Genomic DNA, 19,813 nt, shown 5'->3' with positions numbered 1-19,813 from the left:
AACTGTTCCCAGTTGTCTGTATTTTTCAAACAATCCTACAGCACTGTAATAATGGCACACATGAATCTTTCTAGACTCAGGAATCTTCAAATAGTACAGAATACTGAATGTACTCTGTATCAGTCACCTCTCTCCAACAGTGCAGAATACTGTTTAATATATCAGACTTGTCCACTGCTCACTACATTATCTTACTATAGATTAGTAAGTCAGATTTGAGTTCTCTGCTTTTATCACCAAGACTCTCCATGGCATAAGCAAAGGACTTCTGAAGTTGCGTAAATTCTTTTTGATGAAGACTGGGATCAGCAATTTTGCTCTACTGGCCACAGAACAATGGCAATCTCCCAGGAAATCCTTCCCTCCTACAGAATTCCTCTAGAAGTTAACGATTTCGCATAGAATTTCCCCCTTCCAGCTGAAGTGCAAAACATTTCTTTTTAGCTTTGTATTCTGTAGAATAATTATATGTATATGAATAAGAAATATATACCTAGCAAACAAGGTGCTTTTGTACGTGATTTTCTTCTGGCAATGAGAGTAAAAGGATAAACAGCATCTGACAAATAGTCACATTACATAATGCACTACTACAATAGTAATGACCATGGTATGAAGATGTATATTGACTAGAATGGGTGAAAATAAATTAGAAACTTACTTGTTGAACGGTAGAATTTCCTCCATTTAAGATGGCAATCCCCAGCTTTAGGGTAGCTGCAACCATTGGCCCCATCTCACCTTAAAATTATTTTAAAATATACTTTTAGATCATATATAAAAATAAGAATGTTCTATTAACTTATCCATACGATGACTTAAATGGTAGTTTATCAGGAGAGGCCTTTTTGTTTCTCTTGTAAAACAGACCTATTTTTCTTTCATAATCTCTAATGTGACTTAATATCTTCCTGAGTGCCTACAGACATATTGTAATGTATACACAGCACACGAAAGAAGCAAGATAGATAGAAGATAGGAAGAACTGAGCGCAATGACCATAAATCACATTTCATTCACTAGAACATCCAACAGTTGATTTAAGATGGGTGCACAATTTTTTAAGCTAGCTTTCAAGTTTAACAATGTGTCTTCTCTGCATGCCAGTCTAGATATTTTTTCCTGTTTCTTCAGAAAATGACAGTGATCCAAAGCATTTAGTTACAGTTAATGAAATTTGTAAACAAGAATTTTTATCACTACTGTAGAAACAAATCACAAAACAATGAAAACATCAAACCTTAGAGTAAGATGGTGTCTAAGGGACAAAAGCATCATTTACACTTCCAAAATGTTTTATCAAAGTACACCAATAAAGTAGATATTTGGGGAGTGGAAAAAAAAAAAAAAAAAAAAAAAAAAACCAAAGTCTACACCTACTTCAGAACTGTACACATTCATCCCAGAATTTGGGGGCCTTTTTGTCATTACATACTACTAAAGCTATGAACTAAAGCTTCCTCTCAATCATCACTAGAAAAATTAATAATAATTAACAATAATTTCAAAGATCATTAGAAATAAGGTTTAATATGTAATCTACACAACAAAACCTTACCTTTACTAGCACTGATTGTCTGCAGAACCATCTCAGCAGCACCTCGGTCATGCAGTCTGGCTTGTTGATACAGAAGTTTTTGCTTTTCCATTTCTTTTTCCTGAATAAAAATTCCAGTCATTTAAGATGAGGACTTCAGTTACTATCAGTTCTCCAAAGGTTTCTGGTTTGCTCTTAGTATATGGGCTCTATGGCAACATCATGGACCATTTTAATACATACTATGCTACTGAACAGATATTTAACATGTTCAAGTAATATTCTCCCCTTGGTATTTTTCTTTAATATGCTTTTAGCAGTTTATCTGAAAAGAGTCATCTCAATTGTAAATCATTAGGTTAGTTCAAAGCCCATGTTCATTACATATATACTGCATATATCAAACTTGCACTTTTGTGCCGTGTTTTTGTGCAACAGTTCACACTCTTAATAATCTTCTATAGCGTGACCATAACTTCATACTGCTCAGTATGTGGCTCTTGAGTTGCAAGTTGTTGCTGAATACCAGAGTAACAGAAGCATCTCAGAATTTTTTTCAAAACATATCATTATATTACAATATAGATTGCCCACCCTACCAACAGAATATTTGATAGAATACACTGTGCTTTTATATTTTGCATTCTCTAGCGGCAACAAACAATACTGCATGGCGTTGCTTGAGCAATGGTGAAGTTTGTTCTTTATAATTTAAACTACTACCGAAAACATAAAGAAGAACATAAAGAGCAAACATAAAGGCACAGTTAATTCCAGATGAGTTTGAACTTTCACCAAGTAAATTGAAGTTTGCTGGAGAATTGAGGATGACTAAGCAGTATAAGTTGCAAAATGGAAGTTGCATAGAGCCCTATGACAGTGAGTCCATCAGATGGCGTGGTAAAAAGCTTACTCAAAAGGAACATGACACAATCAGTTAGTATCATGTCCAAAAACACAACGCCCAAAACATGTATGACCTAAAAGCAGGAACAGCTGCAGCAGAAGTAGCCAGAATGACAGCTTTGCTGCCATAAACTTTCCATCCAAGTTACGGAAAAAAGACATTGGAAGATGGAAGAGGTTTAAAAAATGAAGGCTTGCTAAATAGAGGGTATGAATAATAAATTAAAAAAAGAAGAGGTAAAAAATAGAAATATGTTCAAATGAATGAAAAAGAAACCTTCAACTCAAAAGCAAACCAACACAGACATTTATGCTGTTACCAGAGAGTTCTCGCCGAGGCTGGCAAATTTGTTTCTTAAATCTTTGATAATATCGTGCTGCGGAAACAAAATTCATCAGGGTTTTTTTTTTTTTCCACACTATTAGCTCTCCTGTGGTTAAATTGTATCTTTCTTTTTTCTTTAAATTATGTGACGGATCTAGATGCAGGCACAAAAAGGAAAAAAAAAATGGCAGCTTTGCTTCATATTTAGCCATGCTAAGGTTTGAAAGTTTTGCCTTCATGTTTAAACCTCTTCCTGGGAGTTCAACAAAAACAAAACAGAAACATACACACACGCACACACACCCCCCACACGCACAAACCACCAGAAAATCATGACATCACAGGTTCAATATAGCTACAATAAAATAATTTCATTTGCTTCAGATGCCACTGAAAATTGATCAGTGTTTCTTTTTTAAAAAACTATTTCCTATTTCTCGTTCTTTTAGTTTTAGACCCAACAATCTTTCATTTTTCTACCATTGCAAGATTTATTATTCACTTTTGTTCACAAGCCTAACATCAGCTACAGTACTTTCATGACACAATATTTTTTGGATAAGTTTATAAGAATGCTTATAGTGAGGATGCATCTGCATAATCTACAGACTAAAAGAACAGGTATGCACACTTCTTGCAATGGCACTGTAGAAGAACAGTAGAAACAGGCATTGCCAAACAGCTTAAACAGAGAAGAGTGGCATTTCCCATGGAAATCAAGCTGTCTAGGTAACTAGTAACAAAGCAGACCAAAAAAAAAAAAAATTAAAATAAATAAATAAATAAATAAATAAAATCCACCAACAAAAATTCACCATAAACATTTCTTCTAAAAGCAACCATTCCTTTGATGATAACTCCCAAAGATCATGGTTCCTTCTTCAGCTTGACAATGCTTTTTTACTGTTGCTTTCTCCATGCAATGTTAATACATATCAATATATCTGTGTGTGATGGCAGCGCTGATATGAAGTGGGCCACCCATTGCATACAAAGTATACTAAATCAATAGAGCTGCTATCTGGTTGAAGTATCCCCAGTTCTCTAAGATGAGACTACTAAACTGCTAGCACATAAAATAATTAAAATACAATTAATCTCAAAAGTGAATTTCAAAAGAAATGAACGGCCAGTCTAAGGCCATTTCTCTGCCACCTGCTGTGTTTTCTTGTTCAAGGTACTCTTCCATAGTTTACGAATACTGATGTGTCTCAATGCCAGGCATCTATAAGCCTTCTATCCTTTGATATTAGTTCCATGATACAAGTTAATACTTCTGAAATGCTTGAAAGTAGTGTCTAAGTATCATTACCAAAAATTATAAATAGGTTCATAAATTAACTACCATGTTCTTAGATATATGCAGTCAGTGGCAGTCTGCTTGTAATTTTTTAATTTCCTCAAAACTACAGCTATTTATTTTGAATGTAATAATTCTTAACAAGACTTTAGAACACTGGTAGACTTCCTTTAGTAGGGGATTTATTAAATGTTATTAAGTAAACATATGCTTTTATCTACTCTAACTTAACCCAATGAGTTCATAAAATTTGAAAGTACTCCCTGCGTTCATCTTATCACTGTTGGTGCTAAGAAAATAACAACAATAAAAATAAAATGTAGCTAGGAAAAACATGTATGCAAAAAAGATTGTTTTGATTTTATTGGCTGTAAAAAACATTTCGCTTTCTTGGCCCTTATCATTAAGTATTTTGTAATATGGTGAGAGGAAAGGAAAGGAAAGGAAGTAACATTGATCTGAAAAGTACCTGGGAAAAAAAGAGAATTGAAGAGGAACAAACCATCTTATTAATTAATTTTTAATAAAATTCAGACAAGATAGCAAAAAGCTATTATATGCTTCACAATATAACAGCTGAAAAGACAATAGAATTATAGCAATCATTCGTCAAAATTATTATTTCTTGTATTCACACCAATATTGAGAGAAAGAAGTACTGGTATTCTGCTGACTCTCCCCAGTAATAAATGCCTGGGAGGAAAATTTATCATGTCATATCATTAGATTTTACGACATAACTATGTTACTTAATATCCATAGTTGGCATGATAATCCACATGGGCACAAAGTAAGGATTGTTTTATCAACATTATATTTCACATTTCCTAGCGTTTGGATAATCTGTATTAAAAACTTTAATGTTATATTACAAATATACCTTGTTCATACAACATATGGTTATAAACCAAACAAAACCCATATACTAAGCTAAACAAAATACTACTCTCTATTAAAATAACATTAAATTTGAACTACAAATGCACAGGAATAAAAATATCCTGAAATAAAACCTTCACTATACGTTTTATTTTGTTTTGGTTAAAATGCCTCCATTTCAGCTTGCAGCAATATCTTTTCTGAGGTTATCATGTGTATACCGTCATTCATTTATATTTTCCTCTCTGGCAAGGAAGTTAGTTTTTTACAATGAGGATGGTGAAACACTGGAACAGGTTGCCCAGAGAGGTAGTAGATGCCCCATCCCCGGAAATATTCAAGGCCAGGTTGGATGGGGCTCTGAGAAACCTGACCTAGTTGAAGATGTCCCTGCTTATTGCAGGGGGATTGGCCTAGATAACCTTTAGAGGTCTCTTTTAACGCAAACTATTCTATGATTCTATGTATAAATAACTTATCCTGTAGTTGTGGAGAGTGAAACCATGTATTAGGTTGCATCCATTCCATTATGGGTAGGAAAAACACATTTCTGCATACTAATTGGAATGTTTCATTCCAAAGCATTGATCATTGAGTCTGACCTTAATTCATGTCTTTCGTTAACAAAAATAATTACTTATTGTAAATATATGGTATATGGTCAGTCCATTTATGCATGCTTTGTGACAGTGAGAGATAACAGTGACCATCTCCGATGGGCTAACACTTTAAGAGCTTGCATTATTTGTATGTACTGAAACTTGCAAGTCTTTCTGTCCCTGAGGTAAGTGACAGCATCATGTATCATTGTGACAAAAATCCAGTGAATACAAAAGTCTATCAATAAAGTTGCTGCCAGTAACAGGGATGAATAAAACTGACATAGGAAGCTTTATCTCCTCTAGTTCTTTTCTTCCTGTGAAGAGCCAATTTAAACCAATTTAAACCAATTGATTTTAAAAAGATGAGCTAGCTTTTGATTCCTTTTTTTTGAGTTCGTGCTACATATATCTAGAGCACATCAATATGTACCAAACCCATAGAGTCAGTGACTCCAGTGAAGAAACCTATTTGCATTCAGCTAGTGGAACCCTGGAAAGAATTTCCTATCAGAGTCAAGGGGGACAGTGACACTAACTCTACAGGGAGTCAATTGAGCGTCTGTTCAATATGATAGAAAGTTAACTTATGAGTCAAAGGGCAAGGAACAAAGATAATCATAATAATTCAAAGCAAATACTAGCAGGCAAATGCAGACAGGCACAAAGTAATGCACAGACAACTTTATTGTGGGTTTATGTTGTGACCTCTCTACTGCTCTCACACAGTGATCCTGGTACAGATTATTTGTACAAAAATGAGACTATGCTGCATGAGATATGGGCATGAAAATTGCCGATAAAATACAGTTGTTTTTATCACATTCTAAGCTTGCCCAAAAGTCTCTGTCACGCTGACTGCGAAAAGATTCGGCACTCCAAACATCAGATCTTTTTAAAGTCTAGAGGAGCAGTAGAGTTTTATCCCCATACAAATTGAACAGTCAGTCTTTTCACATGCACGCAGAACATGGAATAAAATAACTGCCTTCAACATTGAACTTTTAGATAGATAGACAGACAGAAACAAACACACAAATGCACACATGCAGACACACAGCTGGTATATATGGACTTGTATATTTATAACTGTTTCCTGACATGTATGAAGGAAGCAAGGATGATTCATTCTTGTGTTTTTTTCCCTTTTAAAACACTTCTCCATCAGCAAGACAGAAAATTTTCTATGGACCATACAGCATTTAGTGTACAGTAACCAGGTACATAGAGTGATAGACATGTAGTATTTGAATAGCTGAGTTGATGGAAGGAACAAAGAAGAAATTATACTATATGGACTGCTTACACACTTCCTTTGGGGTTTTGTAATATGTACTTTGTGTTTGTGGCAATTACAATACCTTCTGACCAACTTAATGTAGTCTGTGTGAGTGCATTCATCTTCCAGGATAATGCCTTTATCATACGAATGTGGAACAGATCTGTGCAAGCTTTTGAAGGAGTAAGAGTGAAGTTGATCCTAGAATACATCTTCTCTTTCCACAGCTGTATGGGAACCTCTTTCATTTGTGAATTAAATGCTAATAGAAGCACTTGCAAGCAAAACACCAAAATCATGCTCTTTTCAATGGAGAAGGTTACAATTTTTCCCCATATTGCCATAGGCAATGAAATTTGAAGCTACTGACTGGTATGACCATCAGCTAAATCTGTACATTCCCCATCTCAAGCAAATCATCTCTACTTAGTCTAGCTGCCATTAGCCACAGCACAAATAACTATATTTAAACACCTCAGAACCAAAAATTAGCTACCTCACACACCATACCTCCTTTCAGAACAACCACCTTGCAGCACTTTCCATAAGCAGCCTGAGTCAACAATGGGAACTGAGACTTCTACTTGCATGAAGGCAAGTAGGCTGGTGCTTAAGCCATGGACCACTTGTAGAAACAAATGGTGAGACTTTCATGATGAGACACGAAAGACTGTGTAAGAAATTCAGTCAATAAAAAAAATTAACACTGACATTTCAGAGCTATTGCCTCTTTGTTTTTAGAGAAAACATGGAACAACTAGGAATTACTTCAGGTATGGAGTAGCTATGGAGTTTCTATCAAACACTACCACAATGAAAGCTAAAGACGCAGTCTATACCAAAGGATCTGAATCACAGAAAAACTATAATATAATTGATGCTCTCTGTGACAAACCTTAGAAACAGAATTCCACCACTGTATCAGAAATGCATGTTTGCTAAGATACAGAAGAAAAGTCCAACTGCTTTCCCTTAAGAGCCAAATAAATGATTTTAATCATTCAAATTAAATTATAACCAGAAAGAAGGTAACTGATGCACAAAAGGCAAGAACAGCAAAACAATATGAATAAGCCAAATGACACTCTGTTTTCCCCAAAATGGCAACGTAATTTTATATGACATATTTTGCATAAATAATTATTGGAGTCTTTAAAAAAGAGTTTGTGCACAAGAAGGGTTTGGTAGAGATGTCATGCTGGAACTGAGATGTTAAAAACGTTTTCAAGACCCCTTAGTTGAACTTATCCAAGATGTTGGGCCTAAAAAAATCACAAAATTAGACCCAGACAAATACACACATATTTTTTTGTTTTACCTTGCTGCGTTGTGATCCTGTCACCTTAAGGAAGGGCAAGGACAAGAAGCGAAATAGTAATAAGAAAAAGAAGTCCAAAATTTTTTTTCTGCAGGTGACTGACCAAATACATACACAGAATTGTCTTTTGAACAGATTAATACATTAATTGAACATAAGTTTCATAGCTACAGAAAAAATAATGAGAAACAAATGAATAGGATCTTCTCTCGAAAGATAAAATTGAATGCTGAACAAGGAACCCATTATAATTTAGATAAGGAGCACTAATAAATCCCTTACTGATAAATTTATTCATTCACCTCAATGGCTTCCTATTTATAATTGTTCACATTTATAAGCACAAGATTTTTTTGATATCTAACAAGCATGCATGGGCTAACTGAAAAGCTTATAGAAATAAATAATCTTTGTGTAGTCAGTGATACATCATACATTGCATTTCCCGGGAAAAAAACAAACCAAAGAAACTAAAAAAGCACTGAAATTTGGATTCATAGTTAGATATTTATCAAGAAACAGAAATTTATATGTTGGGTGTGTTAGTTGTACTCAAATGGACTTAGAACTTCTGAGTGATTTAAAAGAATTTTGTATTGGTATTCTTTCTGATTTCTGTATACAGCCAAATAGGGAATGTGTACTTAAATAATTCAGTGCTGTCTCATGCAGCATCATGTAGAAAACATACAGAACATCTGATGTGTACAAAACAATGGGAGTAAAAGCAAACATGCCCCAAACCACTCCTCAAAAATCAAAGCAGCACAGGTAGTTTTATGTCAAATCAATCACTATATTTAGAAATACTTTAAAGAAAAAATAAAAGCATGTATTTCATGTTTCTGTGTTTTAGTAAAGATATTAAATATAAGATTTGAAAGATATAAGACAACTTTTAATGTCAGAATTACAATATGCTAAAATATATTAAAATATTAACAAGCTAATTCCCTTAGTGCCCCTCAGAACAGACAAATTTCTTGTAAACTCCATTTTATTAATGGAAAAAGAGAGACAGATCCCAGAGCAAACACATGAAAAGGATTCATTTCTTACTCCTGTAATCAACTCATGTAAGTGTGTTTCATTATACAGTGGTGATCACTAAACACTCAACATTAAACAACAATAAATACAGATTCCCTATTCTCAACATAGGAAAAAGCTTGGCAGTATTGATGAATAAAAGCTCACCTTCTACTAAGAAGTACTAATATGTATGTGAACATAAAAACACTGTCTAAATAACTGGTACTGAATGTAAATGACTACTGCAAAAAGCAGTACTATTTCAGTATTTTAACTACTTAAACTAAAGGTAGGACATGATACTTTACAAGATACAGTCTGTTATTATCAGACTTGCAGAATAAGTTACTACCCATAATATTTCTCATCAACTAAAAAATTAAAGTCAAACAGAAAAACATGTAAGATCCGTTAAATCACTCTCTATATAACCTAGTATTATGTGATACTACATGTTTTTGTTTTACTACTATTGGCAACATATCTGCCAATCCAGCTTCTGACATGCAGTTCACTGGCATAACAAGCTGCAGTAAGCATGAACCAAGAAACATAAATGTCAGTTGGAAGCTATGAAATAATGTCTAACATGACAAGAAAAAACAAAACAGAAATATAATCTTACTTCAAAACTCTTCACTTCTTCTTCACCATCGTCATCATCTTCATCATGGCAGCTCTGATACCAGGTAGAAAGAAAGCATTTACTGATAAGTTGGCGGGGGTGGGGAGGAAGGGAGGCTAAGCCTTCCTTCACTTTACACACAATTCCTCTTGATCTTCCTTATTAGTTTTATTAAAACAGAAAAGATGCAAAAGATAGCAATTTAAAAAATTACCTTTGCCATAATGTCAGCATAAGCCATATACAGGAAATCTTCTTCCAATTTGCTGGTTAATAGAGAGAGAAAAGGGAAAATGAGGAAGATTAGAACTGTTATAGTAGAATTGGAGCAGTAAATATTTTTAAGCACCTTAAAAATTTTTTTAAAGGATTTCTATGCTCATAATTAATTACAAAAGTCTTTTTGGAAAATGAGGACTTAACTAATACAAACTGAAAAGTAAAGCCAGCTACAAACACAATGCTCAGAATTTCATAAATGTCTTCCAATGAAGAGAACATAGTTAATTTTTCAATTATACCTAGAACATACTTATATTTCACATTCAGAATATAACTGCCAATAGAATCATTGAATGGTTTGGGTTTGAAGGGACCTTAAAGATCATCTAGTTCCAACCCCCTTGCTGCAGGCAGGGACACCCTCCACTAGACCACGTTGCCCAAAGCCTCATCAGGTCTTGGGAACATAGACAGAATGGAGAGGTGTAGTAAGTCCTGAACACAGCATCCATAAGTGTGAAAAAAGTGTGTAAGGGCATCTATTAATCTCTAGAAAACTCCTTACATCTCATTATCAGTCATATTAAAATCTCTTTACATACCACAGGCTAGAGAGGTTTGAGTGTAACTCAAACTCATCATATGTGCGTACACATGTGTTTTGGCTAGCCTATTCAATCTCACTTGAACAGAGTCATGTATAACTTCAAATACAAGCGCAATCTGAAAATCTGCATACGCTCTGCAGTCTCTCACACCATCCCTACCATTTCTCAGTCAAGGCTGTTCGACTGAATAGCAGAATAAGTTGATGTAAAGGATCAACTCTTTTAAGGCTTTCATCTTCTTCCGGTGGTTCCTCCCCAGGTTTCTTTAGGGAAAAAGAGATTTTAAAAATATATTCAATTATCTATAGAGAAAAATGTTTTATTCTGTGCAATTTATTAAACATTAAATACTCGCATATGTAATTTTGATTTGGACAACCAGGGAGAAACAAGTTTGAAGCAAAGTATGAAAAGCCTGAATCCTGACTGTGTTTACAACCATGAAGACTTACAATGATACCATTTGCAAAGCTCTGGATTTCCTCTCCTCATAAAAATTACCCCCCTTCCCTAGATTCTGAAAATCTTTTACTGCTGTTATCTGGAACAAGTAGTAACCAGATGCCATCATTTGCTATTATATTGTCTGTTCCTCTCTATGTTAACAAGCTTCATCAGCTAAAAATTGGAATCCTCTAGAATCCAAGTCTTATGCTAGGTATAATGTTCGCTGAGGAACTGAGAGGCTTTGAGAGAGAAGAAAACCAAACTTGAAGCTCACCAATAATTTTAGACAGAAGGAGCCGTATCTACCAACAACAGTAATGCTGGCAGATGTAGAACTTTAGAAGATGACAAATCAATAATGTTTAAAAAATATTACATATCATTCAGTAACATATAAATACACACACTTCTTTTTTTCATGTGGTTATTTTGCTTTCAGATTTAGACAGCTCTAGTTAGTTCACTCTAAAAGAGAAAAGTAATCCTAAATACTATAATGGCAACCACTGAAGCAGTGTTTTGAAAAGAATCTATACAAAATCTGTCCTCTGATTTCTTGTCTTTTGCCAAAAGACATTTCAGAAAGCAAGTTTTGCATATCAAGTTATGAACAAAATTGCTTCATCCAGACATATTTTCCTACAAAGCATCTAGTAGCCTGAAGAAAATTGGTTGCATAAATTATGCCCAGTCTTCCTCCTTGTTTTCATCTAGCAGTATACAATAAAATACAGACAAAAAGAATTCCATGAATTGATAAGACTGCACAAGTAAGAAATTATTATGATATGGGATGTTATCTATTAGCAATAAGGAAGGGTTAGCCACACGACAGATAAGGAAAATACATTTTTTTGCCTATTAAGAAAAAAAATTCTGTGTGCTAGTGTCAAATACACTTCTGTGGGAATGCTTATAGATCTCTGTGTACTATGTTTCATGTGTGCCTGTGAAGTCACCTTTTCCACTCATCTGTACAAAACATGACTGGTTGCAGCTAAGAATTCACTTTAGTTGACATATATGCACAATGATTGTTTCATATGCTAGTCTATGATGGCCTTACAAGGTTCATTTCACATTTTGCAATATGTGATAATATTTTCAGTAATCAGTAATAAGATCTGAACAACACAAATTATAACTCTAGTTATAACCCACCATTATGGAGGTCTTCCCCTGCTCTTTATTTCAATTGCATTTAGGATGCTGACCTTTCTCTTTAATTAAATGGCAGCATTCTCTACTTGGCAATGTTATCAACCAGAACACCTCTCTAATGTTATCAAAATTGATGAAGCAAAAGGATGAAAGTTGTGTTAATGTTTAATACAAGTTATTAGTTTTCATAGATTTAATTCAAATTAAATGGAGGATCAAATTCACCAATGACTGAGTTAAGAACAACTCGTTATTAAGCATAGCATGAACACTAGAACCAAATGATTTTCTGACATTTCTGGGAAATAAGTAGTCTTAATTTTCAATATTTTGAGACATTTGCCCTACAGTTATTTAAGTGAAAAATGAAAAGCTTTAACTGAACGTAACATAAGAGAATAAAACAAATAAATTGGGTAAGTTTTAGTTGCTATTTGTAAATGTTGAAGATTTAAAAGATTTAGGGTTTATATAATCTAATTATTAAATGCTTATTAAATATACTGTTCTTTTAAATTATTATGTCCAATAATGCCTACCAACAAAACTAACCAATAATTTTATCACAAAAGCTTAAGTGTTCATATAACCTATTTAATTAAAGCAGAAGCTTTTTAATTATTAATATAGTATTAAACATCCTATGATTTTAATAGCAAAAATTAAAAATCTAGTTCCCTGTGAGACTTGATCTATTGAATCAGAATTAAGAATCAGTAGAATTACACTAATCAAATAGAGGACTTGTGCGTACTTTTTTTCTTTTAATATACAGAGGCAGAAGAAGTATTTCCACTTTCGTATAATAGATTTAAGGACAGAAGATTCAGAGAACAAAGTTTAGTCTAGTGCTCTGCTTTAGGGGATGTAAACACTCATCCCCACCTCCCAGAAAAAGCCCTTACCACAGGTCTAAAAATTGCCTGGATCTGGCAAAGTCAGGAAGGAGGTAGTTTTTACTGCATTTCTCCCTTTAAATTATCTTTACTTAGCAGAAAAGAGAGTTCAAGATTATCTGAGAAAGAACATACTACGGCATACAACATTAGCTTTCTGACTACAAAAGTTAAAGGACAGGAAGTCTTGGCTACAGTTTTTGGGCCCTGGATTGTTCCAGTTTTCTACCTAATCTGTGAACAGTTCAGAAACTTCAGACAACCCTTCAAGCTTACACTAGAGAACCCAAGGCTCCTCCTTTCTCTCCTTCCAGATGAGTTCTGCCACCACACCTGGGCTGTGACTCCATCTTGACAGTCCAATAAATCTTTAATTCCTTGCTACACCAGGGTACAGTTTCTCTAAGAAGGACAGAGGACCAGCATCACAACCACATCTTTCATGAAGTCCACACAACAGTCTGGGCAAGCTCCACAGAGCTGAACAGTAGAACCTCAAACTCTCACCCTCCAGGAGCGTGCTCTAAAGCAGCAAGAATGTCATAGAAATTTATTTAAAAAACAGATAGAGTTTTGTTTGCTGTTTTGAATGAAAGGTGTCATACATCTCTCCTTAGGAGAGTGCTGGAGACACACTTAGCTGTATGCTTGAGGAATTACAAGGGATACACCTGTAGTCCTTTACTAAAGGATGATATAGTCGTGAATCCAGTCTGTTTACATCTTCTCTCAGACAGTTTTTCACATAAGCTACCTGCTGGCAAGAAGTTCTTCATAAACTTAGCAAAGGTATGGTTTCATAGAGGAGGTAAGGAGACAACCCTTCATGTCCGAGTGTAACCAAATGATTATGCTGGGTTATTTCTTTACACACACTCATACCTGCACATAAATACACATATGCAAAGAGCTATGTTGAACATTCCATATTCACACACACATGCTCTCAACTGCTAAAACATTCTATTTTTGGCAATGAACCTGCATTATTTAAAACATCTGCAGTGTGTTGGGACACATGAAGATATCTGTTTAAAAGGTTGCATACAAAGTATTTGCAGAAGTCTCTTGCTTCTTCACAATGCTCGATCATACAATAAGGATGCCACAAGAAATGAATTCTGCATGAGTGCAGGCAAAAATGAACTTCCGTAGTCTGCTTGAGTTGACCTCATTGTTACCGACCTTCCTTTCACTATTTTGATCCTTATTTTCAAAAGTGTTCACAACTTGGGTAACTGGTTTTAAGCATAAGCTTTAAACAGTAAAAGCAAATTATTGTGGGTTGGGTTTTTTCTCTAATAGCAATTTTCCAGTTAGCTTCCTCTCTCTTCATTGTGGGGAGAGCCTGCTCTCTGCAACAAAGATTGATGCCAGACTGTGTTCTGTTGGACCTCCCCAGGGACTAAATCAATTCCTAGAACTAGTTCTTGCCCAATTTTCGAAAGAACTACCTTTCTGAGAGACAATTGTAAGGGATGAGAAGACAAGACTACTGAAAATCACCCCAGGGATTTACCAGGCTGAAGACATGGCTCTAACACTTTACTGTTGGGAAAAATCCTCACCTCCTTGACAAGAGGATTCTTCTGCGACGAAGCAGCAGACTCTGTCTGCTTCTGAGGGACTGACTAATCTAAGACTAGAATTCCTCTGGTTTCATGTTCTAACCTTTTGACTTAAATGGCTTTAATGTGGGTTGTGAAGTCTTCAAATACATAAAGGTTAACTGAAAAGAAAAAAGGGAATAGGCTGTTCCCCTTCTCCACAGGGAAGAAGATAAGAGATAGGGGAATGACAGCAACTGGCACGTAATTTAGACAAAAGTTTAAAAAGCTTTATAAAAGGTTACTGAAGACCTGAAGCAGACTGCTTGAGGGGATTCTGGAATCTCCATCACTTACAATTTTTAACATCTGTCAGAGTGACTTGGTTATAGCTCTACCTTTGGGTAGAGATAGGTTAGATGATATATCTTATGTACATCACAGACTTATCATTATACAAGGTGAATGTTAATCCATAATACATTCCCACGACCCTTTGCACCCAGACGTACTGCTAAGTCTTCTATCAGTTTGTCTTCAAAATAGTGTTCTTCTGATTCAATCCAAGATTTATCATAGCCTTGAAGAAAGAGATTGACAGCTCGATGCCTAAAAGGGGACATTTAAAACAAAAGCTGTAAACTTAAAGAGAAGATTCAGTCAATATGAATTTCATTTATCTTGAAGAACTGTCCAGTCATTACAACTACCATTTAAAAGGAAAGCAAAATTTCTATGGTAAAACCTGCCCAAAGCACCTATTTTAAAAATTAAGTTTATATTAAAATGCTCAGTTCAAATCTGTGTCCCATTAACTTGCAATCCAATACTAAAATGCAATAATAATGATTTTAGGAACAGATAATAAATAGAACTTTAAAAAAATGTAAACACAAGTAAGAAATAAAATCAATTTGCCACGTTAGTGAGTTTTATTATTAATATAAAATACTTTCATATTATTTTAGGTATTAAGATAACAGCAATAGATAACTTTGGATTGTGCTCAAATAATTGCATTTTTTTAATGTTCAGGATTAGTCTTGCATATCTAAAATAATAAACCATTTTTTTCCAAACTCCATGAAATTAAATGGGTGATGAGGCTAGGGGAAGGAGGGTAAGCCAATGGTGATGTTTACTGTTGTTTGGGGGTTTTTTCTTGAGGATTCAATGCAAAATGGACTGTGTGACAATCATTTCTCCATGAAGAATTTTATCAATCAATCATCTTAATTTTTTTAAACAACTGCCAGTCTCATATACCAAAATGGAAGAAAATATACAGGAATGTTAGTCATGTAGAGCTGAACTACTTGTTAAAGTAAGAACAGCTACAGATGGAAATATCTTTGTTCTATTTTCCACTGTCATGGCAGCCTCATTTCAAGCTAGTATGATTCTCATGCCTTTGTGCTTCCTGGGACATACTTTAAGATTCATTCTACTATCTATGGTAATAGTAATCATATCCATACTTTGGGGGGAAAAAAAGAATATTATGGTGTTGAAACAATCAGACACAAGTGTTCTGGAAATTATTTTTAGCAATTGCATGAAAAAACAGATGTCTTTACTTATTCTGAATGTTCATTCCTTCCAGAATCTCAGGATTCTGAAACTTGCTTGACTATAGATCTCATTCACTATTGAACGAGAAAGAGGGAAAGGAGTCACAGGAAAAGGTGTGAAACATCTAGAGTATGTGCATATATTTCTTATCTAATAGAATGCTCTTCCCAAAAGTGCACAATAAATAGACAAGTTTTCAGATAAATAGTATCAGTTTATTTCCTGCATATAGAATATTTAGCATCTAATAATGAACGTAACTCCATATTTCCAAAGGTACACCATGGCTTAGGAGGAAACATCTCCCAAGGTGATATTACAGTGACACCAATGTCTGTTTCTGCATTGAACTCCTATGAAAGGTCTCTACTTTTCAGAAAAGAAAACATATCAGGAGGAACAGGTAGAATAACAGCAGGAGGAGAGAACCAGGAATTTAAAATTATACTTTTTGTTATTCTTTTCAGAAGATATATTAGAAGAAAATAATTAGAACTATTAAAAGAAAGTAATATACAAAGTACATTACCATGCAGTTTATCAATTACTGGTTTACATGTTTTTCTTCCTTTCGATCGTGCCAATTAGCACTGTATGAACATAAATGCATTTATGAAAGATCGAACAAATATAACTCCTACCTTGGCAGATTATACAACGGTGCCATTCTAAAGCAGGCAACTACTGCTCTTTTCCTCTGTTTAGACAACAGCTTATGCCACACTGCTTTTTTGGACCGCTGGGGATGCTCAACCTGTTACATAAAATACACGTCTAAAAATAAACAATGTGGCAATGTCCCTACTGTCTAGGCATTGCAATAATAATAAAAATGTGAGGTAATAGATAAATCAAGTGGAAAGACAACAGAAGAATAATAAATGGAAAAGAGTGTTCTAGACAGAGTTCAAGTGATCTGCCAAATTGTAGAACCAGAATTTAGAAAAGAAACATAAAAGCAAAATTTTCCCTTTCCTTGTATGCTGTAGATATTCTCCTTTTTTAATTCATCTTACTTCTTATAACTTTTAGATAGATTATCATCATCATTGAGGCCATCTCTCAGGAAATCTTAACTTTTAATACAAAGAATCTTCACTCTTTCTATCTTTTATATGTAACCTTGTACATATGTACAAGTAAATTGTACACCTTCACAGTGCCTCCTACTTTTAAAGGAATTGTCTTAAATATAATTACTTTTTTATTTGTAATATTTACCATGAACACCTACAATGGAAAGGAATTAACTTTAAAAAAAGAGAGACAGGCACGAAGACTTAGCTAGGACTAAAGCCCTTCCATGAATCTGTATAACTAGAATGAACATAAGATATTCCAAAACACTTCAGCAACATTTCATAATATTACAGCTCTGTCTTCACACATATTCTCTTTCTGCATCCTGGCTCTACAGTAGCATGAGATGAAATTAGCTGTGCTCCATCCTCATCTTTTGCGCTTTCAGTTTCTTTTGTTCCACCTTCCACCCTTGTTTCCATCAGAAGAAAATGACTGTTGCGGTCCAGAAGAGTAACTGCATGCAACAGTATATAGCCTGACCGGATAACTGGGAACTATGCAGGCTGTGCTACAGACCACACCTTTCCCACAGCCTCGTCACAGTTTTTATGATTTATTTCACAACTGCTCCATAAAGTTTATATCATTTGATTTAACTGACACAACTCTTGTAGAGTTAAGGGGATGATGTCTTTTGTGTGGGTTGTTTGTTTGTGAGGGTTTTGTTTGTTTCTTTTATGGACAACTGCACTACTGTAATAATAGCTCCTCTGTCTCCCAACATGATCAAGGGAGTCAACTGAAGTTACCATCTCTAACCTGAAAGACTTGGTGATTCTCCCTTGAAATAAAATAGAGCATTTTAGTTAAAACATGTAGTGATGATGTTTATGTAGACTCAATATTCAATCCAAACATAGTTATCCAAGGGGATTTCTAGAGTTTAGTGAAATACAAAAAAATTATTCATAGTTAAACAATAAACATTTAGTTAGACTAAAATATTCTCAAGCATTCAGTGAAATGGATAATTACACTTGTAAGATTAAATGGTGACATTCTAAAACAAGTTCTTTCCAAAAGATAAAATACAAATGAAAAATGTTTGTTAAGAGAAAGGATAGAAAAGCATTCACTGCAAACATATTTACAGTCACAAAACAAAGTCAATACTACTAATTTAGAAGTCAGACAAACCCGAATGTGAAATTAGGTAATTAGTAATATCTCCACAAGCAACTATAAAACTCTCTATACTTTCCCAAAAGAAATAGCCTCGGCCTACGCAAGCAGTTCTCTGAAAATAATAAAAACAAAGAAGTTAGCTGTGCATGGAAAGAAAATGCAAAGAATGAACTGATCTTTGCCAGTTCAATAAGGAAAGCATTCAGAGTATGTATATAGGGAGAACAGACTATTCATATATGGAGAGCAAAAAAACCACTCAAGACTATCATAAAAACAAACCCAGTGCTCACATATTCATTTTTTTTAAAGACATTGAATCATCCATTCAGTAACAAAAGGACCTGAGCACTTGTCTACAGATGATAAGTAAAGCTGGGGAGCCAAATCTTTAAACACATAGGTGCAAAGTACCCAAAATAAAAGCAGCCAGCATTTACTTCACTCCAAGTCATTGTTTAAGTCTGATCAGAAGGACTGATCTGAAATGTTGATCTGGTATCACAACGGGAATCCATCCTGTTCTGTACAACTACTGAATTCTATACCTGTGAGCTTGATCCTATGACAGAGTTTCTCTTCTTCTCTCTCTCCTTTACTCTTCCTTCTTCCTCACAGCCACCGTATATCTTTTCAAATCAACACCCGTTGTTCTGTCTGTCTCTCTAGTAGACTAACTGTGGGTGCCATGGATTTACTTCCACATTCTATAACTTTTTGCTTGCTCCCCACATATTCAAAATTTAGTGACTCCTCTCCATCCTCTTCTATCAACTGTGTAAGGCTGCTGAACTTGAAGCAAGTCCATATTAAGGCTGGCAAACTATATGAAGAAGAGTTGTGTGATGTAACAGCCAGGACACAGGTATTCATATCAACATTGTGCATTCCAAGATCTCTGAAACTCACTTTTAGCAATCAAGCACTGCACAGTGTATATACGAGCACTTTCGCATCTCTCTCAGATTCCTACTTGACTGAACCAGTGACCTCATCACAATATGGAAACTTCCTGACACAGGGTCTGAAAAACTGTGCCAAGCTTCTGAGTGAAACCAATTAATCTAATGACAGAATAAGAGAGCTTTCAATTCCCAAATTTTCTTTGAAAAGGAAAAAAAATAAACCCTTAGCAAATTTTACATGCAGCCAGTTTATAGTCTATGGTGTAACCAGGAGCATTCATCTCTGCCACTAGGAATACCCTTCAAGTTAATATGCTGTTGCTTCAGTACATTTTAAAAAAGAAAGCCTAGAAAACACAGAACAACTCTAAAGTACAAAATAGCTAATAATTCAGAAAGTAAAATGGGAAAACTAAATTTTTCAAGTAGTTCTTGACTTGTAAAATG

At 34.7% G+C, this 19,813-nt stretch overlaps 1 protein-coding gene across 7 annotated transcripts in view; it reads right to left on the bottom strand.

The window, feature by feature from the left end:
* Positions 1-19,813, bottom strand: part of RYR2 (ryanodine receptor 2) — a 428,642-nt gene that overhangs the window by 50,317 nt on the left and 358,512 nt on the right. For 6 of the 7 annotated variants that reach the window (XM_054819177.1, XM_054819181.1, XM_054819182.1 and 3 more), the window contains 9 exons: positions 18,539-18,573; positions 16,895-17,008; positions 15,194-15,290; positions 10,790-10,893; positions 10,015-10,066; positions 9,801-9,854; positions 8,144-8,167; positions 1,559-1,658; positions 662-741 (listed from right to left, as the gene is read on the bottom strand). In XM_054819177.1, coding sequence (XP_054675152.1) covers positions 662-741; positions 1,559-1,658; positions 8,144-8,167; positions 9,801-9,854; positions 10,015-10,066; positions 10,790-10,893; positions 15,194-15,290; positions 16,895-17,008; positions 18,539-18,573 — 660 coding nt within the window. The remainder of the gene's footprint in view (positions 1-661; positions 742-1,558; positions 1,659-8,143; positions 8,168-9,800; positions 9,855-10,014; positions 10,067-10,789; positions 10,894-15,193; positions 15,291-16,894; positions 17,009-18,538; positions 18,574-19,813) is intronic. The other variant, XM_054819179.1, reaches the window with a different exon arrangement.

Source organism: Grus americana, chromosome 3 (genome assembly GCF_028858705.1).
Source record: "Grus americana isolate bGruAme1 chromosome 3, bGruAme1.mat, whole genome shotgun sequence".
NCBI lineage: Eukaryota > Metazoa > Chordata > Aves > Gruiformes > Gruidae > Grus > Grus americana.
This window is presented reverse-complemented; position numbering and strand designations above follow the sequence as displayed.